Here is a 26859-nt window from a genome sequence, read left to right on the forward strand (position 1 = left end):
TAAACAGCTCAGCAAGTGTCAGCCAGGATCACTAGCAGTAATATTTAGCTACTGACTGCTTTATTTTCTTTTTTTTTTCTTTTTGAGAGGGAGTCTTAGAATCTGTTGCCCAGGCTGGAGTGCAGTGGTGCAACCTCAGCTCAGTGCAACCTCTGTCTCCTGGTTCAAGCTATCCTCCTGCTTCAGCCTCCCAAGTAGCTGGGACCATAGGTGTGTGCCACCATGCCTGGCTAATTTTGTATTTTTAGTAGAGACGGGGTTTCACCATGTTGGCCAGGCTGGTCTCGAACTCCTGAGCTCAGGTGATCCACCTGCCTTGGCCTCCCAAAGTGCTGGGATTACAGGGATGAGCCACTGCGCCTGGCCAATCTTTGTATTTTTAGTAGAGACAGCATTTCACCATGTTGGCCAGGCTGGTCTTGAATTCCTGATGTCAGGTGATTTGCCCGCCTCAGCCTCCCAAACTACTGGGATCACAGGTGTGAGCCACCATACCTGGGCCCAAAAGATATTTTGGTCAAGCGAGGCCAATTCATTTTAAGAGGTAGAAAAGAGAGCAACAGAGTGACAAGGAGAAGCTCAGAAAGATTAAAGCAGGAGAACTAAAATGTTCTCCAGTGCCACAACTGGGTGCTCATTTCCATCTAACCTGTTTGCTTTGCAGAGGGGGAAAGTGAGGCCTCGATGGGGCAGAGCCAGGGCCTCTCCACTTGCTCAGGGGTCCTGGTCCCAGCATTCAATTTGGTATTAGCTGCCTCCCCCAAGCCCTCCTGAATCCACCCTACTCACAAGGCTCTGGGAACACATATCACTAGAAAAAAAAACAGAGCTTTATTATTCTCAACACCAGTGGCAACGGTCTTCATAGGACAGGAGAGTGAGTTCTGTCGATGGATAGGCAGCCCCTACTTGCCGGCGATAAGCGGGTTCCGCAGGACCACGATGACCGAGTCCCCGCGCAGGAACATCTTGGAGATGTAGCGGTCTTTGTTGACTGGCTTGGATTTCTTCTTGCCCTTGCCGCTCTTAGGGACCTCAGTCCACATCTCCTTCACATTCTCCAGCACCATGTTGCAGTGCCTGGTGGGGAACAGGGAAGGGAGGCACTGGGTGTGAGGGGGGTGCCTCTGACAGCACTGCCTGCTGCTCACCCCCTCCAGCAGCATAACTTGGGGAAAGGTGCAGGTGCTAGGCTGGATGACCAAGCTGCCAAGGCCAATTCTGCCAGTCCTTAGGTTGAGGCTGAGGCAAAGGACTGCACCTCTCTGTGCCAGTTTCTTCATCTTTAAGAGGGAAGACAATCACAGTACCTTCCTCACAGGGTCATTGAATATTATCTTTTTTTTTTCTTTTTTTTGTGAGACAGAGTGTCGCTCTGTCGCCCAGGCTGGAGTGCAGTGGTGCGATTTCAGCTCGCCGCAACCTCTGCCTCGTGGGTTCAGGCAATTCTTGTGCCTCGGCCTCCTGAGTAGCTGTGAATACAGGTGTGCACCACCACGCCCAGCTTTTATTTATTTATTTATTTTTTTGAGACGGAGTCTTGCTCTGTCGCCCAGGCTGGAGTGCAGTGGCCGGATCTCAGCTCACTGCAACCTCCGCCTCCCGGGTTCTTGCCATTCTCCCGCCTCAGCCTCCTGAGTAGCTGGGACCACAGGCGCCCGCCACCTCGCCCGGCTAATTTTTTGTATTTTTAGTAGAGACGGGGTTTCACCGTGTTAGCCAGGATGGTCTCGATCTCCTGACCTCGTGATCCGCCCGTCTTGGCCTCCCAAAGTGCTGGGATTACAGGCTTGAGTCACCGCGCCCAGCCTATATTTTTTTTTTTTTTTTTTTTTTTTTCTGAGGCAGAGTCTCACTCTGTCACCCAGCCTGGAGTGCAGTGGCTAGATCTCAGCTCACTGCAAGCTCCGCCTCCCGGGTTCACGCCATTCTCCGGCCTCAGCCTCCCGAGTAGCTGGGACTACAGGCGCCCGCCACCACGCCCGGCTAGTTTTTTGTATTTTTTAGTAGAGACGGGGTTTCACCGTGTTAGCCAGGATGGTCTCGATCTCCTGACCTCGTGATCCGCCCGTCTCGGCCTCCCAAAGTGCTGGGATTACAGGCTTGAGCCACCGCGCCCGGCCCCAGCCTATATTTTTAATAGAGATGCCGTTTCACCATGTTAGCCACGCTGGTCTTGAATGCCTGACCTCAGGTGATCCACCCGCCTTGGCCTCCCAAAGTGCTGGAATTACAGGCATGAGCCACCACATTGGGCCATACACCCCAGGCGTCTGAGAAACCTGTCTTTGAGCTCTTCAGACTGGAGCTGGGGCAGCCTCTCTAGGCCTGCACCGAACACCTCCCAGGACCCAGCACTCACCTATCGAAGGCCTTCACGCGGCCCAGGAGTTTCTTATTGTTGCGACAGTTGATGAGCACTTGGGTGTTGTTCTTGACTGACTGAGTGAGCACAGAGAGTGGACCCGTGTTAAATTCCTCCTCCTCTCGCTTCTGCAGCTCCTCTGGGGTCATCTCACTCTTGGGCTTGTTGAGGAGGCTCCTGCATGGACAAACATGGAACCCATAAGTGAGAGAGGCTGGAGCTGAGAGGCTGGAGCTGTGAGGATGGGTGGTCAGGGCCCCAGCCTCAATGTCTCCCCAGCCTTGTCCCATCACATCCGTCCTGTTCAGCCTTCTGAGTATCACCAGCTGGATGCCTAACAGACATTTTCTTTTTCTTTTCTTTTTTTTTTGAGACAGAGTCTTGCTCTGTTGCCAGGCTGGAGTGCAGAGGCACGATCTCGGCTCACTGTAACCTCTGCCTCCTGGGTTCAAGCGATTCTCCTGCCTCAGCCTCCTGAGTAGCTGGGACTACAGGCACGTGACTACAGGCACGCATCACCTCCACACCCAGCTAATTTTTGTATTTTTAGTAGACAGTGGGTTTCACCACGTTGGCCAGGATGGTCTTGATTTCTTGACCTCGTGATCCACCCGCCTCGACCTCCCGAAGTGCTGAGATTACAGGCGTGAGCCACCACGCCGGGACAGACATTTTCAACTCTGCATGTCTCAGGTCGGGATCCAGATCACCCAACCACCGAAGCCTACCCTATCCACAGCGTTCCCCATCTGCTTTGATGGTAACTCCATCCTTCTAGTTCTCTGGGCAAAAATTCTTTTTCAACTTGATTCCTCTTTTTCCCTCACATCCTACAATAAATCTGTAGGAAGTGGCCATTTCTTACCATGGCCTAAGCCTCTGTCATCTCTGACCTGGAATCTTTGTGGTCTCTCTGCCTCCACCCATGTTCCCTGACAGTCTGTTCTCCACAGAGTGGTCAGAGGGGGCTGTGCTAAAACCTAAATCATAACATGTCACTCTTCAAAACCCTCCCAGGGGCTGGGTACAGTAGCTCATGCCTGTAATCCTAGCACTTCTGTGGTGCAGAGGTTGCGGTGAGCTGAGATCGCACTACTGCACTCCAGCGTAGCAACAGAGCAAGACTCCGTCTCAAAAAAAAAAAAAAAAAGAAAAGAAAAGAAAAGAAAATGTCTGTTAGGCATCCAGCTGGTGATTCACAAGGCAGGTGGATCACTTGACATCAGGAGTTCGAGACCAGCCTGGCCAACATGGTGAAAACCCATCTCTACTAAAAATACAAACAAAACAAAAAAAAACAACAACAAAAAATTAGCCAGGCGTGGTGGCGCACGCCTGTAATCTCAGCTACTTGGTAAGTTCTGGCAGAAGAATCGCTTGAACTCAGGAGTCGGAGATTGCAGTGAAGCAAGATCATGCCACTGCACTCCAGCCTGGGCGACAGAGTGAGACTCTGTCTCAAAAAATAAGTAAATACAAACTAGAAAATACAAAAATTAGGCTGCGTGCGATGGCTCACGCCTGTAATCCCAGCACTTTGGGAGGCCAAGGGGGGTGGATTGCCTGAGCTCAGGAGTTCCAGACCACCCAGGGCAACATGGTGAAACCCTGTCTCTACTAAAAATACAAAAAAAATTAATCAGGTGTGGTGGCGCATGCCTCTAGTCCCAGCTACTTAGGAGGCTGACACAGGAGAATCGCTGGAGCCCCAGCAGCAAAAGTTGCAGTGAGCCAAGATCACGCCACTGCACTCCAGCCTGGGCTACAGAGTGAGACTCCATCTCAAAAAAAAAAAAAATTAGCTGGGCATGGTGGAGCATGCTTGTAATCCTAGCTACTTGGGAGGCTGAGGCAGGAAGATCACTTGAACCCAGGAGACAGAGATCATGCTACTACACTCCAATCTGGGTGACAGAGTGAGAGTCCATCTCAAACAAACAAAACAAAACAAAACAAAATCCTCCCATGCCCCCCATCATCTCAGTGTAGAAAGTAAAACCCCGGCCAGGCACGGTGGCTCACACCTGTAATGCCAGCACTTTGGAAGGTCGAGGCGGGTGGATCATTCGAGGTCGGGAGTTTGAGACCAGGTTGGCCAACATGGCGAAACCTGGTCTCTACTAAAAATACAAAAGTCAGCTGGGCGTGGTGGCGGGTGCCTGTAATCCTAGCAACTTGGGAGGCTGAGGCAGGAGAATTGCTTCAACTCGGGAGGCGGAGGTTGCAGTGAGCTGAGATTGCACCATTGCACTCCAGCCTGAGCAACAGAGCAAGGCTACGTCTCAAAAAAAAAAAAGATTTTTTTTTTCCTTGGGAACAAAAGGTTTCATTCACTGATGTATCCTAGGCGGCTTAAGCAGTGTCTGATACATAAACATTCAATGTAATATTTGCTGCACTAATAAATGAGCAAAATCATGCCAATGACTAGTTATCCCTTTAAGTTGTGAATTAGGTCGAAAACGCATCTGGATCCAGCTCAAATGATCAGGAGATGTCCCTTATTTCAAATCATTATTTCCAAAAATCCTAACTTCCCTTCCCCAGTATTCGTTTCGATTTATTTTGTTTCGTTTTGAGATGGAGTTTTACTCTTCGCTCAGGCTGGAAGTGTGCAGTGGCGCAATCTCGGCTCACTGCAACCTCCCTCTCCCGGGTTCAAGAGATTCTCCGGCCTCAGCCTCCAGAGTAGCTGGAATTACAGGGGCCCGACACTATGCCCGGCTAATTTTTGTATTTTTGGTAGAGATGGGGTTTCACCACAATGGCCAGGCTGGTCTCAAACTCCTGACCTCAGGTGATCCGCCCGCCTCGGCCTCCCAAAGTGCTGGGATTTACAAACCTGAGCCACTGCGCCCGGCCTCCCCCAGTATTCGTAAAATCGCTGCCCCTTAACATTCACTTCAATAGGACTAATTATCTAGGACCTCCCTCCGTTATCGTTTAAAACATGTTTTTCATAATTAAAAAAAATTTTTTTATGTAGAGACGGGGGTCTCGCTATGTTGCCTAGAGTAGTCTCGAAACTCCTGTGTTCTAGCAATGCTCCCGCCTTGGCCTACTAAAGTGCTGGGATCACAGGCATGAGTCCCTGCGCCCAGCCCAGCGCGTTATCTGATAAAGCCGCCCCCTCTCCCGAAGTCACGATGCGTCAAAGGCCCCACGCCCGTTCTCAAACTCATCAGGAGAAAAGCAGGACGCTCCATCCCTAAAACATCTGCCCCTGCCCCCACCCCCCTCTCTGCTCAACCCTTCCCACCCTTAATCGGTCAAATTTCCACCCTCAACCTCATTCCCGCCGCCTAAGCCTAGCCCGGCCTCACATGATGATCACTAAGCTCTCGGTTCACTCCCGTTTCCTCCCGTTTCCTCCGCGTTGCTGCTGCCTGAGGAGAGAGAGGCGGGACTTCCTTTTCCTGCGACCCACTTCCGTTGGCGCCTGCGCAAAGCCAACCAGTAAGTGGAGGCGTGGCCTGTTGCCATAGCATTGCCCACCAACGGTGCACAATGAAAGAATAAAAGCCTCGGATAGGGGTTCGAGGCCAGTCAGGACTACACGGGGCAGATATTTATGACAATGAAGACAAAAGGAAAGGCGGTCTGATTCAAACCGTTTTGTTGAAGAATGGTACTGGTTGAATGAGGGAAATGACAAACTATTTCCAAATGCCCGCCGGCCGTGACTTCGGGGGCGCGGCCTCCGTTGAAGCCAATCCGCTCCTCGCTTCGGAGACGGGCACCGCCCCTCTTCCCTCTGGGACGGGTTATTGACGTATCCACTGATCTTTCCGACCCTGCGCCACCAATCCCTTGCCTACATCCGGGAGGGGCATGGACCTGCGCCCGAGAGATTGAATATTTTCCACGACCAAACGCTGCTCATTGGCTTTCCCTTTTTGGGTCGTGCCATTCTCAGAAGAACCAACCCCAATACCCAAGGGAAGCCGGGAGGCGTGTCCTCAGGACCGTAGCTCTTATTGGTTTCGCTGCTCGCTGTGGGGTGGGCAGGTGCAGCCGCTGCTGTTGCTTATTGGCCCACCGATTCCATGGGGTGGAACTTGGCTGGGCCTAAACTCAATCGTGCTCTGGTACAGGTTTCAGGGCAAAGCTGCCATGCGTTCCGGGGGCCGCGGGCGGCCCCGCCTGCGGCTAGGGGAACGTGGCGTTATGGAGCCACTCTTGCCCCCGAAGCGCCGCTTGCTACCGCGGGTCCGGCTCTTGCCCCTGTTGCTGGCGCTGGCCGTGGGCTCGGCGTTCTACACCATTTGGAGCGGCTGGCACCGCAGGACTGAGGAGCTGCCGCTGGGCCGGGAGCTGCGGGTGAGGCTGGGCGGGGACCCGGACACCTCGGGGACCCTCATTCCCTCCCCGCTGTTACCCAAGGTTGACTTGGCTTTAGCGTACGGCCCTAACCGCAGATGCCACCGTCTTCGTCATCTGAGAGCATGACCCTTACCAAAGGAATAAGGCTTCGGGCTAGTTTTGCAACAGTAGCTTCCTTTTAAGAGGAAAGGTCTGAAATAGTAAGACGGGGGGGGGGTTCAGGGTTCTACGCCTTTAGTCAACTATTTGGAAGAGTCCCTTCCTCCATCTCCCTTCTCTCTCACTGGGCCTCGATTTCCCCATCAAGTTTGAGGTAGGCTGGACCAGATGGTCTTGGAAGGACTTTTCCTGAGCCTTGGATTTATCCTAGAAGTCTCCGATGCTGGAGGCCGCAAATTAGAAAGAGGACCCGGGGCTCCTTGTGGGTGAGGGCACCCGGGGTAGGGTTGAAATGGGGGGTTGCTTTCATTCTTCCCTTCCCTATCCCACCTCCTTCCCAAGGTCCCGTTGATCGGAAGCCTTCCCGAAGCCCGGCTGCGGAGGGTGGTGGGACAACTGGACCCACAGCGTCTCTGGGGCACTTATCTGCGCCCCCTGCTGGTTGTGCGAACCCCAGGCAGCTCGGGAAATCTCCAAGTCAGAAAGGTAAAGGGACCCACCTCCAGTCCCTGACCCCCTAGCCCTCCAGGGAATGGGAAATAAGCATCCTGTTCAAGATCCCAAAGGAGCTAAGAGAAGGAACTGAGGTGATGACTGGAGTTAATCGGACTCTCGACTCCCATGCTGAAAACAAACCACCAGGCTGTACTGCCCCCCTTAATGCCCCCACCAAAAGCTTACTGTGTGCTAGGCATAGGCAACAGACAGCCCTTTAAGGTGGGTACCAATATGATCTTCATTATGCAGATGGGGAAACTGAGGCTCAGAGAGGTTATACACATTGCTCAAATCCTACAGATAATAAATAGTAGACCTTAGCCTGGTGCACTGGCTCATGCCTGTAATCCCAGCACTTTGGGAAGCCAAGGTGGGAGAATCACCTGAGAACTTCGAGACTAGCCTAGTCAACATAGTGAGACCCAGTGTTTAGAAAATCATAGACCTAGAGTTGAACCCAAGCAGGTTGGCTCCAAGCTGGTGCTGTAATGTATCTATTGTCTCCCAGAAAGCATCAATAGTCATTTAAAGGCCAGGCACAGTGGCTCACACCTGTAATCATAGCACTTTGGGAGGCCAAGACAGGCAGATCACTTGAGGTCAGGAATTTGAGACCAGCCTGGCCAACATGGTGAAACCCCATCTCTACTAAAAATACAAAATTAGCCAGCGTGGTGGTGGGTAACTGTAGTCGCAGCTACTTGGGAGGCTGAGGCACGAGAATCACTTGAACCTGGGAGGCGGAGGCTTCAGTGAGCTGAGATTGCTCCACTGCACCCCAGCATGGGTGACAGAGCAAGACTCCATCTCAAAAAAAAAAAAAAAAGTCATTTAAATACTGCCTGAGTCCCAGTGTGACCTCATCCACTTAGATTGTGACCTTGGACTTGTTTCTTTTTTTCTTTTCTTTTTTTTTTTTTTTTGAGATGGAGTCTCACACTGTCGCCTGGGTTGGAGTGCAGTGGTGCGATCTCGGCTCACGGCAACCTCCACTTACCAGGTTCAAGCAATTCTCCTGCCTCAGCCTCCTGAGTAGCTGGGATTACAGGTGCCCGCCACCACGTCCAGCTAATTTTTTTGTATTTTTAGTAGAGATGGGGTTTCACTATGTTGGCCAGGCTGGTGTTGAACACCTGACCTCATGATCCACCTGCCTCAGCCTCCCAAAGTTCTGGGATTACAGGCGTGAGCCACCACGCCCAGCCCGAACTAGTTTCTTAACCTCTCTGAGCCCATTTCCTCATCTGCAAAATGGGATCATGTATCGGCAGTCCCTCCCCTGTATGGTTCCTAGAAGAGAGCTTAGCACACAGTGAGAGCTATTTAAGGGTAAGCTGTGATGAGTCTTGTTGGCTTCAAAAGGTGGGGTCGGCCGGGTGCAGTGGCTCAAGCCTGTAATCCCAGCACTTTCGGAGGCCGAGACGGGCGGATCACGAGATCAGGAGATCGATATCATCCTGGCTAACACGGTGAAACCCCGTCTCTACTAAAAAAAATACAAAAAACCAGCCGGGCGAGGTGGCAGGTGCCTGTAGTCCCAGCTATTCGGGAGGCTGAGGCAGGAGAATGGCGTAAACCCGGGAGGCGGAGTTTGCAGTGAGCTGAGATCTGGCCACTGCACTCCAGCCCTGGCGACAGAGCGAGACTCCGTCTCAAAAAAAAAAAAAAAAAAAAGAGGTGGGGTCACCCCAACATCTGGCACCCAGTAGGTACTCACCAGGAATGTCAAGGGAATGATTTTAATCAGAGTAGGGGACTGGGCACAGTGGCTCACACCTATAGTCCCAGCACTTTGGGAGGCTGAGGCAGGCAGATCACTTGAGGTCAGGAATTCGATACCAGGCTGGCCAACACTGTGAAACCCCATCTCTTCTAAAAATACAAAAAATAGCCAGGTGTTGTCGGGGGGGCGCCTGTAACCCCAGCTACTCGGGAGGCTGAGTCAGGAGAATCACTTGAAGCCAGGAGGCGGAGGTTGCAGTGAGCTGAGATCGAGCCACTGCACTCCAGCCTGGGTGACAGAGCAAGACTCCATCTGAAAAAGAAAAAGAAAAGAAGAGGCCAGGCATGGTGGCTCACGCCTGTAATCCCAGCACTTTGGGAGGCCGAAGCAGGCAGATCACGAGGTCAGGAGATCGAGACCATCCTGGCTAACACAGTGAAACCCCGTCTCTACTAAAAATACAAAAAATTAGCCAGGCGTGGTGGCGGGCGCCTGTAGTTCCAGCTACTCAGAAGGCCGAGGCAGGAGAATGGCGTGAACCCAGGAGGCGGAGCTTGCAGTGAGCCAAGATCGCGCCACTGCACTCCAGTCTGGGTGACAGAGCGAGACTCCGTCTCAAAAAAAAAAAGAAAAAGAAAAAAAAGAAAGAAATCCATTAAATCAGAGTGGGACTTTAGAGTTAACCCATCTGCTCTACATGGCTCAGGTCACGTGGCCCTTCTCCCCACCTCCTCCCCAGTCCCCGTCCACCCTCCCACCTCTCTCTTGCCGCTAGTTCCTGGAGGCCACGCTGCGGTCCCTGACAGCAGGTTGGCACGTGGAGCTGGATCCCTTCACAGCCTCGACGCCCCTGGGGCCAGTGGACTTTGGCAATGTGGTGGCCACGCTGGACCCGGGGGCTGCCCGTCACCTCACCCTTGCCTGCCATTATGACTCGAAGCTCTTCCCACCCGGATCGACCCCGTTTGTAGGGGCCACGGACTCGGCTGTGCCCTGTGCCCTGCTGCTGGAGCTGGCCCAGGCACTTGACCTGGAGCTGAGCAGGGCCAAAGAACAGGTGAGGAGCAGGAGTTGGGGAGGGTAGTGGGCTACCTCCACCTTTTCCCAAGCCCCCACCTTACCTTTCCTGGACATTTGTCATCCCTCTCGTCTTCCCACTCTACTCCGCGCATAGTCACAGGGATCTTTTTTTCTTTTTTGAGACAGAGTTTCACTCTTGTTCCCCAGGCTGGAGTGCACATGGTGGGATCTTGGCTTACCGCAACCTCTGCCTCTCAGGTTCAAGCGATTCGCCTGCCTCAGCCTCCCTAGTAGCTGGGATTACAGGCATGTGCCACCACGCACAGCTAATTTTGTAATTTTAGTGGAGACGTGCTGTCTCCATGTTGGTCAGGCTGGTCTCGAACTCCCAACCTCAGGTGATCTGCCCGCCTCGGCCTCCCAAAGTGCGGGGATTACAGGTGTGAGCCACTGTGCCTGGCCATCACAGGGATCTTTTTACCTCCTAGATGTCAAATTTTCTTTCCTCTCCCCCAAACCCTCCCAGGGCTCCCACCTCATTGCAAGCATAATCCAGAGTCCTTATATTGGCCCATGGGCTGTGCCCTGTTATCTCTCCAGCCTCATCTCCCACCTCTCACCTCTTGCTCACTCTGCTGTAGCCACCCCTACCTCCTCTGGGTTCCTCAAACCCGCAGGACTCACTCCCGCCTCAGAGCATTTGCACTTGCTGTTTGCTTTGGATAGAATGTGCTTTTCTGGCCAGGCTCGGTGGCTCACACTTGGAATCCCAGCATTTTGGGAGGCTGAGGTGGGTGGATCACGAGGTCAGGAGTTCAAGACCAGCCTGGCCAACATGGTGAAACCCCGTCTCTACCAAAAATACAAAAATTAGCCATGCTTGGTGGTACATACCTGTAACCCCAGCTACTCGGGAGACTGAAGCAGAGAACTGCTTGAACCCGGGAAGCGGAGGTTGTAGTAAGCCGAAGTTGCACCACTGCACTCCAGCCTGGGCGACACAGCAAGACTCCATCTCAAAAAAAAAAAAAAAAATTATCTGGGTGTAGTGGCATGCTACTTGGGAGGCTGAGAGGGGAGGATGGCTTGAGTCTAGGAGTTTGAGACTGCAGTGAGCCATGATCATGCCACTGTATTCTAGCCTGGGTGACAAGAGACCTTGTCTCTTAAAAAAAAAAAAAAAAAAAAAGAGTATGCTTTTCATAGGTATCTTCCTGGCTGACTCCCAGTCTTCACTCAGGTGTCCACTCCAATGTCACCCCTTTAAAGAGGCCTTCCCAGCCGGGCATGGTAGCTCACGCCTGTAATCCCAGCATTTTGGGAGGCCAAGGTAGGCAGATCATTTGAGGTCAGAAGTTCGAGCCCTGCTTGGCCAACAGGGAAACCTCAGCTCTACTAAAAATACAAAAATTAGCTGGGCATGGTGGTGCACACCTGTAATCCTAGCTACTTGGGAGGTTAAGACAGGAGGATCACTTGAACCCGGGAGGCAGAGGTTGCAGTGAGCCGAGATTGCACCACTTCACTCCAGCCTGGACGACAGAGCGAGATTCTGTCTCAAACAGAAAAGAAAAACGCAGATCTCATCATGGTCTTGCCCTGCTCAACCCCCCTCTGTGCCTCCCCAGTGTCCCTATAACAAAGCCCACACTCCCTAGCCCTTGCTAAACCCTCCGGACTCCTCTCAAACTTCTGGGACCCCTTCCCTGGCCACAGCCTTGCCCTGTGTTGCTCCCTTGGCTGGGAATGCTCTTCCTCCTGCTCCATTTTGCCAGGCCAGTTCTTACCCACTCTCATGGCAAACATCCCTTCCCAAAAGACCCAACGCCCTCTCCAGGCCAGGTCATCCCCCAGCCTCCTTCCTATGCCCTCTCAGGACTCTGTAGTTCTTAGAAGCATTTGTCTCAACTGCATTTCACTGTTTGTATAATTACTCATTTGTGGCTCTATCTCTTTCTCCAAACTGAGCTTGAGGAATAATAATCAGAGATAACCCTTATTTAGTTACATGCCAGGCACTGTTCTAAGACCTGGATTCAAACCTTATCCTTTGAAAAGAACTGTTATTGCTGGGCGTGGTGGCTGACGTCTGTAATCCCAGCACTTTGGGAGGCTGAGGCAGGTGGATCATTTGAGGTCAGGAGTTCGAGACCAGCCTGGCCAACACGATGAAACCTTGTCTCTACTGAAAATACAAAAACTGGCCGGGCGTGATGGCGGGTGCCTGTAGTCCCAGTCACTTAGGAGGCTGAGGCAGGAGAATGGCATAAGCCCGGGAGGCGGAGCTTGCAGTGAGCTGAGATCCGGCCACTGCACTCCAGCCCAGGTGACAGAGCGAGACTCCGTCTCAAAAACAAAAAACAAAAAACTCTTATTAACCCCATTTATAGATGAAGAAACTGATGCTTCTAGAAGTTAGTAACTTCCCCATGCCTGCTTTGTTATGAAACAGCCAAGTACGGATTTGATCCCAGACAATTGGACTCAGAATCTGTACTCTTGGCTACCACGTTCAATGAGTGAGGACATCTCATTTGTTCTGTTAAGCCATGCAAGTGGGCAAGAATTGTGGGTGTGTTGAGGCTGAGGGCTAGTCTTGAGCTGTCTCTGACCACCCCCCGCTGCTCCCACAGGCAGCTCCGGTGACCCTGCAACTGCTCTTCCTGGATGGTGAAGAGGCCCTGAAGGAGTGGGGACCCAAGGACTCCCTTTACGGTTCCCGGCACCTGGCCCAGCTCATGGAGTCTATACCTCACAGCCCTGGCCCCACCAGGATCCAGGCTATTGTAAGACCAGGGTCCCCTGGCTTCCGGCGAGGGAGGGAGAAGGTGAAGCGGGGCTGGCGTCATCCTGCGCGGGCCCCTCAGTCATGGCCTTTCTCCTTAGGAGCTCTTTATGCTTCTTGATCTCCTGGGAGCCCCCAATCCCACCTTCTACAGCCACTTCCCTCGCACGGTCCGCTGGTTCCATCGGCTGAGAAGCATTGGTAAGGGTGAATGTGGAGGTGGGCTCCAGCCCACCTGGGGTATGGGGTACAGGGTGGCGGGCTGGGGTAGGACAGGCACCTACCCTCTAAAGGCTCATCCACCAGTCTGGGCCACATAGGAAGACCCCATCTTTTTTTTTTTTTTTTTTTTTTGAGATGGAGTCTCACTATGTCACCCAGGCTGGAGTGCAGTGGCGCGATCTTGGCTCACTGCAACCTCCACCTCTCAGGTTCAAGCCATTCTCCTGCCTCATCCTCCTGAGTAGCTGGGACTACAGGCGCATGCCACCATGGCCAGCTAATTTTTTATTTTAGCAGAGACAGGGTTTCACTATGTTGGCCAAGCTGGTCTCGAACTCCTGATCTCGAGATCCGCCCACCACAGTCTCCCAAAGTGCTGGGATTACAGGTGTGAGCCACCGCGCCCTGTGACCCCATCTCTTAAAAAAAGAAATTAGCATCGGGCATGGTGGCTCACGGCTGTAATCCCAGCACTTTGGGAGGCCGAGGTGGGCAGATCACGAGGTCAGGAGATCGAGACCATCCTAGCTAACACAGTGAAACTCTGACTCTACTAAAAGTACAAAAAACTAGCCAGGTGAGGTGGCGGGCACCTGTAGTCCCAGCTACTCGGGAGGCTGAGGCAGGAAAATAGTGTGAACCCAGGAGGCGGAGCTTGCAGTGAGCCGATATTGCGCCACTGCACTCCAGCCTGGGCAACAGCTGGGTGCAGTGGCATGCACCTGTCATCCCAGCTACTGGGGAGTATCCTTTGAGCCTGGGAGGTCAAGGCTGTAGTGAGCCAAGATTGCACCACTGCACTCCAGCCTGAGATCCTGTCTCAAAAAAAAAAAAAAAAAGCTGGTTTGGTGGCTCACACCTATAATTCCAGCACTTTGAGAGGCTGAGGCAGGTGGATCACTTGAGCTCAGGAGTTCCAGACTAGCCTGGGCAACATGGTGAAATCCTTTCTCCACAAAATAAAAACAAAAATTAGGTCAGTCGCGGTGGCTTACGCCTGTAATCCCAGCACTTTGGGAGGCCGAAGCGGATGGATCACCTGAGGTTAGGAGTTTGAGACCAGCCTGGCCAACAGGGCGAAACCCCTTCTCTACTAAAAATACGAAAAGTTAGCCGGGCGTGGTGGTATGTGCTTGTAATCCTAGCTATTCAGGAGGCTGAGGCAGGAGAATCGCTTGAACCTGGGAGGCGGAGGTTGCAGTGAGCCGAGATCGCGCCACTGCACTCTAGCCTGGGCAACAGAGTGAGACTCCATTTCAAAAAAAAAAAAAAATTAGCCAGGCGTGGTGGCACCTGCCTGTAGTCCCAGTGACTTGGGAGGCTGAAGTGGCAGGATCACTTGAGTCTGGGAAGTCGAGGCTGCAGTAAGCTGTGATTGCACCACTGCACTCCAGCCTGGGTGACACAGTGAGACTCTGTCTCAAAAAAAAGAAATAAATAAAAATTAAAATTAAAAAAAGTTAAAAATTGTTTTTCTTCCTTTTTGTGGAGAACAGGGTCTCACTATATTGCCAGGGCAGGTCTCGAACTCCTGGGCTCAAGTCATCCTCCCGTCTCTGCCTCCTTGAGAGCTGGGATTACAGGCATGAGCTACTGCACCCGGCCTAAAAATTGTTTTTAAAAATAAAGACTCGGCCAAGTGCAATGGCTCACGCCTGTAATCCCAACACTTTGGGAGTCTGAGGCAGGTGGATCACAAGGTCAGGAGTTCGAGACCAGCCTGGCCAATATGGTAAAACCCTATCTCTACTATAAATACAAAAAGTAGCCAGGTGAGGTAGTGCGTGCCTATAGTCCCAGCTACTCTGGAGGCTGAGGCAGAAGAATCACTTGTACCCGGGAGGCGGAGGTTGCAGTGAGCTGAAATTGTGCCACTGCACTCCAGCCTGGGTGACAGAGTGAGACTCTGTCTCAAAAAATAAAATAAAATAAAATAAATTAAATAAAGGCTCATCCAGCCTTTTCTCTACCTCCCTAGTCTTTCTAAGGAACTAGAGATTAGTGATAGTGATTAACAGACAGGCTGTAAGGTCAGACAGCCATGGTTTCCAATCTTACCAGCTGGGTGAACTTAGACAAGTGGCTTCATTTCTCTGAGCCTCAGTTTTCTACCTGTAAAATGGCCAGTGGGGGCTAGGCCTGGTGGCTCACGCATGTAATCCCAGCGCTTTGGAAGGCTGAGGCGGGTGAATCACAAGGTTGGGAGTTCGAGACCAACCTGGCCAATATGGTGACACCCCATCTTTTTTTTTTTTTTTTTTTTTTTTTTGAGACGGAGTCTCGCTCTGTTGCCCAGGCTGGAGTGCAGTGGCCGGATCTCAGCTCACTGCAAGCTCCGCCTCCGGGTTTACGCCATTCTCTCGCCTCAGCCTCCCGAGTAGCTGGGACTACAGGCGCCCGCCATCTCGCCCGGCTAATTTGTTGTATTTTTTTAGTAGAGACGGGGTTTCACCATGTTAGCCAGGATGGTCTCGATCTCCTGACCTCGTGATCCGCCCGTCTCGGCCTCCCAAAGTGCTGGGATTACAGGCTTGAGCCACCGCGCCTGGCCAGTGACACCCCATCTTTACTAAAAATTCAAAAATTAGCTGGGCATGGTGGCGGGTGCCTATACTCCCAGCTACTCAGGAGTCTGAGGCGGGAGAATTGCTTGAACCTGGGAGGTGGAGGTTGCAGTGAGCCGAGATTGCGCCACTGCGCTCTAGCCTGGCGACACAGCGAGACTGTCTCAAAAAAAAAAGGCCAGGGGCCCAGAAGTAGTGGCTCATACCTATAGTCCCAGCAATTTGAGAAGCCAAGACAGGAAGATCACATGAACCTAGAAGTTTGAGGCCAGCCCGGGCAACACAGGAAGATCCCATTTCTACACACACCACACACACACACACAATTACCCACGCATGGGGGCATGCACCTGAAGTCCCAGCTATTTGAGAGGCTGAGACTGGAGGATCGCTTAGGCCAGCAAGATTAAGGCTGCACTGAGCTGTCGTCGCCCCACTGCATTCCAGTGTGGATGAGAGAACAAGATCTTTTTTTTTTTTTTTGAGACAGAGTCTCGCTTTGTCTCCCAGGCTGGAGTGCAGTGGCCCAATCTTGGCTCACTACAACCTCTGCCTCCTAGGTTCAAGCAATTCTCCTGCCTCAGCCTCCCGAGTAGCTGGGACTACAGGCATCTGCCACCACGCCTGGCTAATTTTTGTATTTTTAGTAGAGACAGGGTTTCACCATATTGGCCAGGCTGGTCTCAAACTCCTGACCTTGTGATCCGCTCGCCTCAACCTTCCAAAGTGCTGGGATTACAGGTGTGAGCCACCGTACCCGGCCTTTTTTCTTTTCTGGTTTTTTTTTTTTTTTGAGACAGAATCTTACTCTGTCATCCAGGCTGGAGTGCAGTGGTGCAATCTCAGCTCACTGCAACCTCCACCTCCCAGGTTCAAGCAATTCTTGTGCCTCAGCTTCCCAAGTAGCTGGGACTACAAGCGCCCACCACCACACCTAGCTAATTTTTGTATTTTTAGTAGAGACAGGGTTTCACTATGTTGGCCAAGCTGGTTTCGAACTCCTAACCTCAGGTGATCCACCTGCTTCAGCCTCCCTAAGTGCTGGGATTACAGGTGTGAGCCACCACACTGGGCCACAAGATCTTGTCTCAAAAAAAAGAATGTCTATGTCTTAGACTTGGAGGGATTGAATGAGACCAGGAACATAGTGAGCCCACAGGAAGGAGTAACTGGCATTCATCCTTGTTGGGATGACCAGGGTTTTGTCTCTGGGTGCTCTGCCCTCCTCTGATTTGTGGACTGGGGACCTTTGACTGCTAAGGACTAACCCTTCCTCTCTAATCACCCCCACCTCCAGAGAAGCGTCTGCACCGTTTGAACCTGCTGCAGTCTCATCCCCAGGAAGTGATGTACTTCCAACCCGGGGAGCCCTTTGGCTCTGTGGAAGACGACCACATCCCCTTCCTCCGCAGAGGTACCTGATGCAGGGAGGGATGGAGGGTGGGTGTCTAAGGAAGCCACAAATTGGAACTGGCCGTGGCCCCTTCCCAGGGCTGGGGAATGGTGCTAAGTGGCCTAACCTGTTTGTGCTTTGATTTATTCATCTGTAAAATGGGGATAATACTCTCTATCTTAGAGTATTGTTGAGGAGATTGAACGTGCTAACACCGGTAAAGACCTTACTTGGACCAACACCCAGCACATAGCAAGCATTCCAGAAATGTTTGCAGCTGGGCACGGTGGTTCACACCTGTAATCCCAGCACTTTGGGAGGCTGAGTTAGGAGGGGTGTGGGGGGGCAGGAATCCTCGAGCCCAGGAGTTTGAAACCAGCCTGGGCAACATGGCATAAATCTTGTATTTACTAAAAATACAAAAAGTTAGCAGGGCATGGTGGTTCGCACCTATAGTCTCAGCTACTCGAGAGGCTGAAGTGGGAGGATCACCTGAGCCTGGGAAGTCAAGGCTGCAGTGAGCCTTGATTGAGTCGCTGCACTCTAGCCTGGACAACAGAGGGAGACAATATTTCAAAAAAAAAAAAAAAAAAAGTGCCAGGGCTGGGCGTGGTCGCTTACGCCTGTAATCCTAGAACTTTGGGAGGCTGAGGTGGGCGGATCACCTGAGGTCAGGAGTTTGAGACCAGCCTGGCCAACATGATGAAACCCCATCTCTACTAAAAATACAAAAACTAGACAGGTATTGTGGTACCTGCCTATAATCCCAGCTACCTGGGAGGCTGAGACAGTAGAATTGCTGGAACCCGGGAGGCAGAGGCTGCAGTGATCCGAGATCACGCCACTGCACTCCAGCCTGGGCGACAGAGAGAGACTCCGTCTCAAAAAAAAAAAAGTGCCCGATCATAGTATCTTTCACCAGTGTGTGGGGGCAAGGCAAGGTTACCTAGAGGTTGGGCTTGGGCTCCTGGGTCGTGGTGGGCTGCAGTGGACCTGACAAAGTCTCCTCTGTCATTTCAGGGGTCCCCGTGCTCCATCTCATCTCCACGCCCTTCCCTGCTGTCTGGCACACCCCTGCGGACACAGAGGCCAATCTCCACCCGCCCACGGTACACAACTTGAGCCGCATTCTGGCCGTGTTCCTGGCTGAATACCTGGGGCTCTAGCGCCCTCGGCCAAGGCCTGTGGAGAGGACTGTGAGAGAGAAGGTCCCACCGGGGGCCAGTGAAGCTCGGGCGGGATCTGCCTAGAGTGTGCTGGCTTGTTGTTTTCACACCTTTGTCTCCTAATTGTGCTACAATTGGAAGACCTTCTTTCTTTTGATTGTCTCAAGCTGCCACCCTTCAAGGACAGGGAAGAGACCACTGTGGGGTGACAGCCAGAGGAATAAGAACTTGGTCCCTCCCCAGAGGTAAACACTTGGTCCAAAGGTTTGCAGGGGCCAAATGGTGTTTTGTTTTGTTTTGTTTTTCTTTGAGACGGAGTCTCGCTTCGTCGCCCAGGCTGGAGTGCAGTGGCCGGATCTCAGTTCAGTACAAGCTCCGCCTCCTGGATTCATGCCATTCTCCTACCTCAGCCTCCCGAGTAGCTGGGACCACAGGCGCCCGCCACCTCGCCCGGCTAATTTTTTGTATTTTTAGTAGAGATGGGGTTTCATCGTGTTATCCAGGATGGTCTCAATCTCCTGACCTTGTGATCCGCCCGCCTCGGCCTCCCAAAGTGAGGGGATTACAGGCGTGAGCCACTGTGCCTGGCAAAATGCTGTTCTTTAGGTCAACGAACTGAAAGAGTAAAAGACTGCCAGGTGTGGTGGCTCATGCCTGTAATACCAACACTTCAAGAGGCTGAGGGGGGAGGATCACCTGAGGTCAAGAGTTTGAGACCAGCCTGGCCAACACGGTGAAACACTGTCTCTACTAAAAATACAATAATTAGCTGGGCATGGTGGCAGATGCCTGTAATCTCAGCTGCTTGGGAGGCTGAGGCAGGAGAATCACTTGTACCCAGGAGGCGGAGGTTGCAGTGAGTTGACATCACACCACTGCTCTCCAGCCTGGGCAACAGAGCAAGACTCTGTCTCAATAAATAAATAAATAAATAAATAAATATTTTTTAAAAAGAGTAAAAGACTAAAAGACTGTTACTGGTCTGGTCCAGTGATGCCACCCAACCAGATGAATTCTCCATGGCTTGTTTTGTGTCAGGTAATTCTCCAGAATGGCAGCCTTGCTGCTGCACCAGTCCTAACCTAACTCCCACATGGGGCACACAGAGGATGTGCTCATAACCAGGCACAGAAGAGACAAGCTGGTATTTTGGAAGTCCAGATTCTTCCAAACCCAGTGGGTAATAAGCCATTGTTTCTGGCTGGGCATGGTGGTTCACACCTGTAATCCTAACTCCTTGGGAGGCAGAGGCAGAGGGATAGCTTGAGCTCAGGAGTTTGAGACCAGCCTGGGCTAATATAGTGTGACCCCATTCTCCAGAAAAAGGAAAAAGAAAAAAAGTGTAACCAGTGTTTCTGCAAAACACTGCCTGCATAAGCCAGGTGTGGTGCTGCACACCTGTAGTCTCAGCTACTCAGGAGGCTGAGGTGAGAGAATCCCATGAACCCAAGAGTTCAAGACTAGCCTGGGCAACACAGTGACACCCTGTCTCAAAACAAACAGCAACAACAACAAAAACGCCAAACATTCTGTAGAACTCATGTAAATAGACATTGCATGACAAAGGGGGTCTGAAATCCAAGAAGCAGGGTGAGACAACATAAAATGTGTTTCCTCACTGCATCATGTGAATTTTTAAGACAGAGGCTCCCAAAGTATTTCACTATGGAACACTTTTTATTAGGAAGCACTTCATAGAACTAAGATACCTCGGCTGGGCATGGTAGCTCACACCTGTAATCCCAGCAATTTGGGAGGCCAAGGCTCGCAGTTCACCTGAACTCAGGAGTTCGAGACCAGCTTGGACAACATGATGAAACCCCATATCTACTAAAACTACAAAAATTAGCCAGGTGTGGTGGCATGAGCCTGTAATCCCAGCTACTTGAGAGGCTGAAACAGGAGAATCGCTGGAACCCCGTGGCAGAAGCTGCAGTGAGCCAAGATCACACCACTGCACTCCAGCCTGGGCGATAGAGTGACACTCTGTCTCAACAAACAAAATACAACAACAACAAAAGAACTAGGATGCCGCAGAAGGTACTTTGGAAAACAAGGGGTTTTGAAAGTCTGAGAGCATCTACGAGAACAATGGGTAAGACAGATCTAGATCTATTGCAGAGTAGCTAGGGCACACTGGCTTTCCCTTTCAGCTGCTGGTACAGCAGTGTGAGATGGCGGGTGTAACTGCAAACTCTAGTGAGCAAGTATTTCCCAACCCTACCTAATTTTCAGACTCAGCTGGGGTGCTTATTAAAAAATGCAGACTGGGTGTGGTGGCTCATGCCTGCAATCTCAGCACTTTGAGAGGTTGAGGTGGTAGGATCACTTGAGCCCAGGAGGTTTTTCTTGTTGAGGCAGAGTCTCGCTCTGTCACCAGACTGGAGTGCAGTGGTGAGATCTTGGCTCACTGCAACCTCCGCCTCCTGGGTACAAGCGATTCTCCTGCCTCAGCCTCCCGAGTAGCTGGGACTACGGGTGTGTGCCACCACACCCAGCTAATTTTTGTATTTTTAGTACAGACGGGGTTTCATCGTGTTAGCCAGGATAGTCTCGATCTCCTGACCTTGTGATCTGCCTGCCTCGAACTCCCAAAATGCTGAGATTACAAGTGTGAACCACCACGCCCAGCCCATGCTGTCCTTAAGCACACACTTTGGTGCATACACAGCTGCTCAGCAAACCAACTCAAAAGAAAAACCTGAGACGGATGGCACCTGGAAGCAGAGTCCTACACCGAGCTCTGTGCCTGTGGATTTATGACTTTGATGGAGACTTAGCAGTGAGCACGGATGCCAGGCCAAGGTGGAGGATTAGTACAGAGTGTAGCGAGCATCTGCCCTCCAAATCAACTCCAGGGCTGAAACTCGGGGTATCAAATGAGAGGATAAACATAGGTCCTCAATTTAGGTTCTTCCACATTCGCTGACATTTACTGAGCATCTACTATGTACCAGGCATCATGAGAACTTTTTTTTTTTTTTTTTTAAGATGGAGTTTCGCTCTTATCACCCAGGCTGGAGTGCAGAGAGGCACAATCTTGGCTCACTGCAACCTCCGCCTCCTGGGTTCAAGCGATTCTCCTTCATCAGCCTCTAAGTAGCAGGGATTACAGGCGCCTGCCACCACGCCCAGCTAATTTTTCTATTTCTTTGGTGGGGGGACAGAGCCTTACTCTGTTGCCCAGGCTGGAGTGCAATGGCGAGATCTCAGCTCACTGCAAGCTCCACCTCCTGGGTTCAAGCGATTCTCTTGCCTCAACCTCCCTAGTAGCTGGGAATACAGGCACCTGCCACCATGCCCTGCTAATTTTTTCTATTTTTTAGTAGAGATGGGACCATGTTGATCAGGTTGGTCTTGAACTCTTGACCTCAGGTGATCCACCCACCTCGGCCTCCCAAAGTGCTGAGATTACAGGCATGAGCCACCAAGCCCAGCCCATGAGAACTTTTTCTACATATATCAAACTGTGTAGTCTCCCTGACTACAAATCCTGAAATAGGTACAATTTCAGTTCTCATTTTGCAGGTGAGGCGGCTGAGACTGAGAATTGCGAACCAGTTGCGTGTGGTGTGCAGATTTTCACTCACAGCTGTGCTTGCAACCCCCATGTCCTACCTCCCTTCCAAAAAGTACCTGTGGCTGGGTGTGGTCACTCACCCCTGTAATCCCAGTCCTTTGGAGGTAGAGGCAGGAGGACTGCTTGAGCCCAGGAGTTTCCGACCAGCCTGGGCAACAAAGACCCTGTCTCTACAAAAAAAAATTTAAGGGCCGGGCGTGGTGGCTCACGCCTGTAATCCTAGCACTTTGCGAGGCCAAGACGGGCGGATCACGAGGTCAGGAAATCGAGACCATCCTGGCCAACACAGCGAAACCCCATCTCTGCTAAAAATACAACAAATTGTATTTTTTTAAAGACTGTCTCAAAAAAAAAAAAAAAAATTAAAATTAGCCAGTATGGTGGCAAGTGCCTGTGGTCCCAGCTACTTGGGAGGCTGAGGCAGGAGGATCTCCTGAGCCCAGGAGTTTGAGGTTATAGTCAGCTATGATTGTGTCACTGCACTCTATCCAGCCTGGGTGACAGAGTGAGACCCTGTCTCAAAACAATAAAAATAAAAACACCCCAAATCCACCCCCACCACTACCAAAAAAAAATACACTTGTGCCAGATGAGATTTGTTAAGAAAAAGTATCCAGATAATTTTAACTTTAATCTGCTTTATGCAGATGTTTGGCTTGAATCTGAGGTAAGAACTGTTAGCCCTGTTGTACAGATGAGGCTGCTGGTGCTTGGCAAGGTCCCACAGCCAGCAAACCCTTTTTTTTTTTTTGGTAGACAAAGTCTCGCTCTGTCACCTAGGCTGGAGTGCAGTGGCAGGATCTCAATCTCTGCTCACTGCTACCTCCACCTCCCAGGTTCAAGCAATTCTCATGCTTCAGCCTCCCAAGTAGCTGAGATTACAGGTGCACGCCACCATGTCCAGCTAATTTTTGCATTTTTAGTAGAGATAAGGTTGCACCATATTGGCCAGGCTGGTCTCAAACTCCTGACCTCAAGCAATCTGCCCACCTCAGCCTCCCAAAGTGCTGGGATTACAGGCCTTACCAGTGTTTGAGGAACGATTAGCATTCTTTTTTTTTTCAGCTTAAGAAACTGAGCTTCAGATAAATCAATTGCTCAAGGCCACATAGCTGGGTACCTTCACCTCAATGTGTCTAGGTATGCATTTTATTTTTTTATTAGTTTTTTTTTTTTTTTCTGAGACAGAGTTTCGCTCTTGTTGCCCAAGCTGGAGTGCAATGGCACGATCTCGGCTCACCGCAACCTCTGCCTCCTGGGTTCAAGCAATTCTCCTGCCTCAGGCTCTTGAGTAGCTGGGATTACAGGCACGTGCCACTATGCCTGGCTAAGTTTTTGCATTTTTAGTAGAAATGGGGTTTCATCATGTTAGCCAGGCCGGTCTCAAACCCCTGACCTCAGGTGATGTGCCCTCCTCGGCTTCCCAAAGTGTTGAGATTACAGGCGTGAGCCACTGCACCTGGCCTGTTTGTTTTTTTGAGTCTCACTCTGTGGCCCAGGCTGGAGTGCAATGGCCTGATCTCAGCTCACTGCAACCTTCAGACTCTCAGGTTCAAGTGATTCTCCTGCCTCAGCCTCCCAAGTAGCTGGGATTACAGGTGCCTACCATCACGCCCAGCTAATTTTTTGTATTTTTAGTAGAGAGGGTTTCACCATGTTGGCCAGGCTGGTCTTGAACTCCTGACCTCAGGTGATCTGCCCTCCTTGGCCTCCCAAAGTGCTAGGATTACAGGCGTGAGCCACCGTGCCTGGTCTAAATTAGATTTTTGTAGAGATGAGGTCTTGCTATGTTGCCCAGGCTGGTGTTGAACTCCTGGCCTCAAGTGATACTCTTGCCTTGACCTCCCGAAGTACAGAGAGCACAGGTGTGAGGCACCATGCTTGGCCTTTTTTTTTTTTTTAAATGCTGTTGGTGTCTTTTATCAGTTTTTAATTTTCCAACTATCATGTCTTTAAATAGCATCTTTGGGCAGGGCGTGGTGGCTCATGCCTGTAATCCCAGCACTTTGGGAGGCCGAGGTGGGCAGATCACGAGGTCAGGAGATCGAGACCATCTTGGCTAACACTGTGAAACCCCATCTCTACTAAAAATGCAAAGAATTAGCCAGGTGTGGTGGCAAGCGCCTGTAGTCCCAGCTGCTTGGGAGGCTGAGGCAGGAGAATGACGTGAACCCAGGAGCTGGAGCTTGCAGTGAGCAGATGCACGCCAGCCTGGGCGATAGAGTGAGACTCCATTTCAAAAAATAAATAAATAAATATAAATAAATAAATAAATAAATAAATAAATATTGTCTTTGTACCTATCCTTTCTTCCGTTTCTGGAATGCCAATTAAATGTGTTATCATTTTTTTTCCTTTAAAAAGCCACTGTATAAATGTGTTAGATCAATTTTTGCTATTTAACCCAGCTATTGGGTTACTATTGATTATTGCATTTTTTTTTTCCCTACACAACACTGAGGTATGCGTTTTCATTTTTTTTTTTTTTTTGAGACGGAGTCTCGCTCTGTCGCCCAGGCTGGAGTGCAGTGGCTGGATCTCAGCTCACTGCAAGCTCCGCCTCCCGGGTTTACGCCATTCTCCTGCCTCAGCCTCCCGAGTAGCTGGGACTACAGGCGCCCGCCACCTCGCCCGGCTAGTTTTTTGTATTTTTTTTAGTAGAGACGGGGTTTCACCGTGTTCGCCAGGATGGTCTCGATCTCCTGACCTTGTGATCCGCCCGTCTCGGCCTCCCAAAGTGCTGGGATTACAGGCTTGAGCCACTGCGCCCGGCCACATTTTTTTTTTTTTGAGATGGAGTCTCGCTGTGTCACTCAGGCTGGAGTGCAGTGGCATGACCTCGGTTCACTGCAACCTCCAGCTCCCGGGTTCAAGCGATTCTTCTGCCTCAGCCTCCTGAGTAGCTGGGACTACAGCTGCATGCCACCACACCCAGATATTTGTATTTTTAGTAGAGACAAGGTTTCAACATATTGACCAGGCTGGTCTCAAACTCCTGACATTGTGATCCTCCCGCCTCGGCCTCCCGAAGTGCTGGGATTACAGGTGTGAGCCACTGTGCCCGACCTTGCATTTTTCATTTGTAAAAGTTACGTCAGTGGGTTCCTTTCCTACTTACTAGGCCATTTTGATGGGTCTTATTTATTTATTTATTTATTTACAGTTTTGGCTTCCTTGCTGATAATTCCAAGCTTTTTAAATTTTTAAACATAGTTTAAATTTTGTATTATAATCAGTGATTGACAGTTTCATCATGTGAAGCCAACTTTGTGGGTGTTTTTGTTGTTTCTGCTGGTTCTTGTTCATATTATTTCCATTTGTGTTTGGTTATTTGTGTACTACTCATTACCTGAAGAATTATTTGTGGTGGGCTGGGTGCGGTGGCTCACGCCTGTAATCCCAACACTTTGGGAGGCTGAGGCGGGCGGACTGCTTGAGGTAAAGAGTTCAAGACCAGCTTGGCCGACATGGTGAAAGCCCATCTCTACCAAAAAAAAAAAAAATTGCTGGGCATGGTGGCAGGTACCTGTAATCCCAGCTACTTGGGAAGCTTAGGCAGGAGAATTGCTTGAACCAGGGAGGCGGAGGTTGCAGTGAGCTGAGATTGAGCCACTGCACTATAGCCTAGGTGACAGCGAGACTCCATATCGTGGCTCACGCCTGTAATCCCAGCACTTTGGGAGGCCAAGGTGGGTCAGGAGTTCGAGACCAGCCTGGCCAACATGGTGAAACCCTGTCTCTACTAAAAATACAAAAAATTAGTTGGGTGTCGTGGCATGTACCTGTAGTTCCAGCTACTTGGCAGGTGAGGCAGGAGAATCACTTGAACCCAGGAAGCGGAGGTTGCAGTGTGCTGAGATCACGCCATTGCGCTCTAGCCTGGGCAACAAGAGCGAAACTGCATCTCAAAACAAACAAACAAAAAATTATTTGTGGGGCTTCTAGATGACAGTTCCTTCCACAGGTGGACTTGTATGTGTTTGTGCCGGACATGTCAACTGGAAGTACCCTGCATCATACGGAGGACATGAACCTGGCTGCAAACCTGGGCCGAGGGCCAGTCTGTCACCACAAATTCTCAGGATCTTTCTTGTTTTTTCATTTGATTTCTGCATCCTGAATACCTCTGCAGTGTTCTGGGTCATCCTTACCTGAGCTTGTAGTTCTCTGGGATGCCAGTTCCTGCAGTTGCTCACCGTGGGCCGGCTTTGGCCTTGACTTTTGCTTGCTCCTTCCAGTAAGGCTGCCAAGTAAGAAACCCTAGTGTGTCCACATCAGCGAACACCCTGAGAGCAAATGTGGCTTCTGAGCCCCACATACCATTCTCTTAACTATTTGGCGTGGTGGGTCCTTACTGCATTTTATTGGCTATTTGATCCTTTTAAGGAGATTTTTTTTTTTTTTTTCAGTTGTTCTCAACAGGAAGGTCCGAATAATCTAACTCACCCTCCCCACAAGATTCAAACCCGGGTCTTTTTGATTCTAAAATCTAAGCATTGAATCACTACCATAACGTATCCTAGTCCTCTGGAAATTCTGATTTCCTGAGAAGAACGTCAGAGACTTAGCTGCCTCTCAATGTCCATTTTTCCCTTTCTTTAAACTGAAAATTTAAGATACCCAGCTGGACACGGTGGCTCACCCCTGTAATCCCAGCACTTTGGGAAACTGAGGCGAGTAGATAACTGGAGGCCAGGAGTTCGAAAGCAGCCTAGACAACATGGTGAAACCCTGTCTCTACTAAAATACAAAAATTAGCCGGGTGTGGTGGTGAGTACCTGTAATCCCAGCTACTCAGGAGGTTGAGGCAGGAGAATCATTTGAGCCTGGGAGGCGGAGGTTGCAGTGAGCCGAGATCGCACCACTGCACCCCAGCCTGGGCGACAGATCAAGACTGTCTTAAATAAATAAGTGGCTATTTTAAAACTGTAATTACAGGGATTTTTAAAGAGTGTTTTGTTGGGCTATTGCACCCAGCTAAAAGATCGCATTTCCTAGACTCTCCTGCAGCCCTTCTGTGGCTAAGTCTGACGGGTGAGATGTATATAGAAGCATAGTGTA

The 26859-nt window shown here is 50.8% G+C and overlaps 2 protein-coding genes across 2 annotated transcripts; one reads left to right on the forward strand and one right to left on the reverse strand.

Moving 5' to 3' along the window:
- Nucleotides 1-808: 808 nt before the first annotated feature.
- Nucleotides 809-6141, reverse strand: SNRPD2 (small nuclear ribonucleoprotein D2 polypeptide). The gene is made up of 3 exons (XM_033223708.1): nucleotides 5689-6141; nucleotides 2363-2542; nucleotides 809-1080 (listed from the first exon to the last, which is right to left on the reverse strand). Coding segments are annotated over exons 1-3 (357 nt in total). The 5' UTR covers nucleotides 5691-6141; the 3' UTR covers nucleotides 809-905.
- Nucleotides 6142-6265: 124 nt separating this feature from the next.
- Nucleotides 6266-20016, forward strand: QPCTL (glutaminyl-peptide cyclotransferase like). Its single transcript, XM_033223706.1, has 7 exons — nucleotides 6266-6685; nucleotides 7190-7333; nucleotides 9844-10125; nucleotides 12722-12874; nucleotides 12975-13074; nucleotides 16957-17073; nucleotides 18073-20016. Exons 1-7 carry the CDS (start codon nucleotides 6479-6481, stop codon nucleotides 18216-18218), a joined length of 1149 nt encoding a protein of 382 aa, XP_033079597.1. The 5' UTR covers nucleotides 6266-6478; the 3' UTR covers nucleotides 18219-20016.
- The last annotated feature ends 6843 nt before the right edge of the window (nucleotides 20017-26859 follow it).

This window comes from Trachypithecus francoisi, unplaced genomic scaffold (assembly GCF_009764315.1).
Source record: "Trachypithecus francoisi isolate TF-2019V2 unplaced genomic scaffold, Tfra_2.0 Lachesis_group12, whole genome shotgun sequence".
NCBI lineage: Eukaryota > Metazoa > Chordata > Mammalia > Primates > Cercopithecidae > Trachypithecus > Trachypithecus francoisi.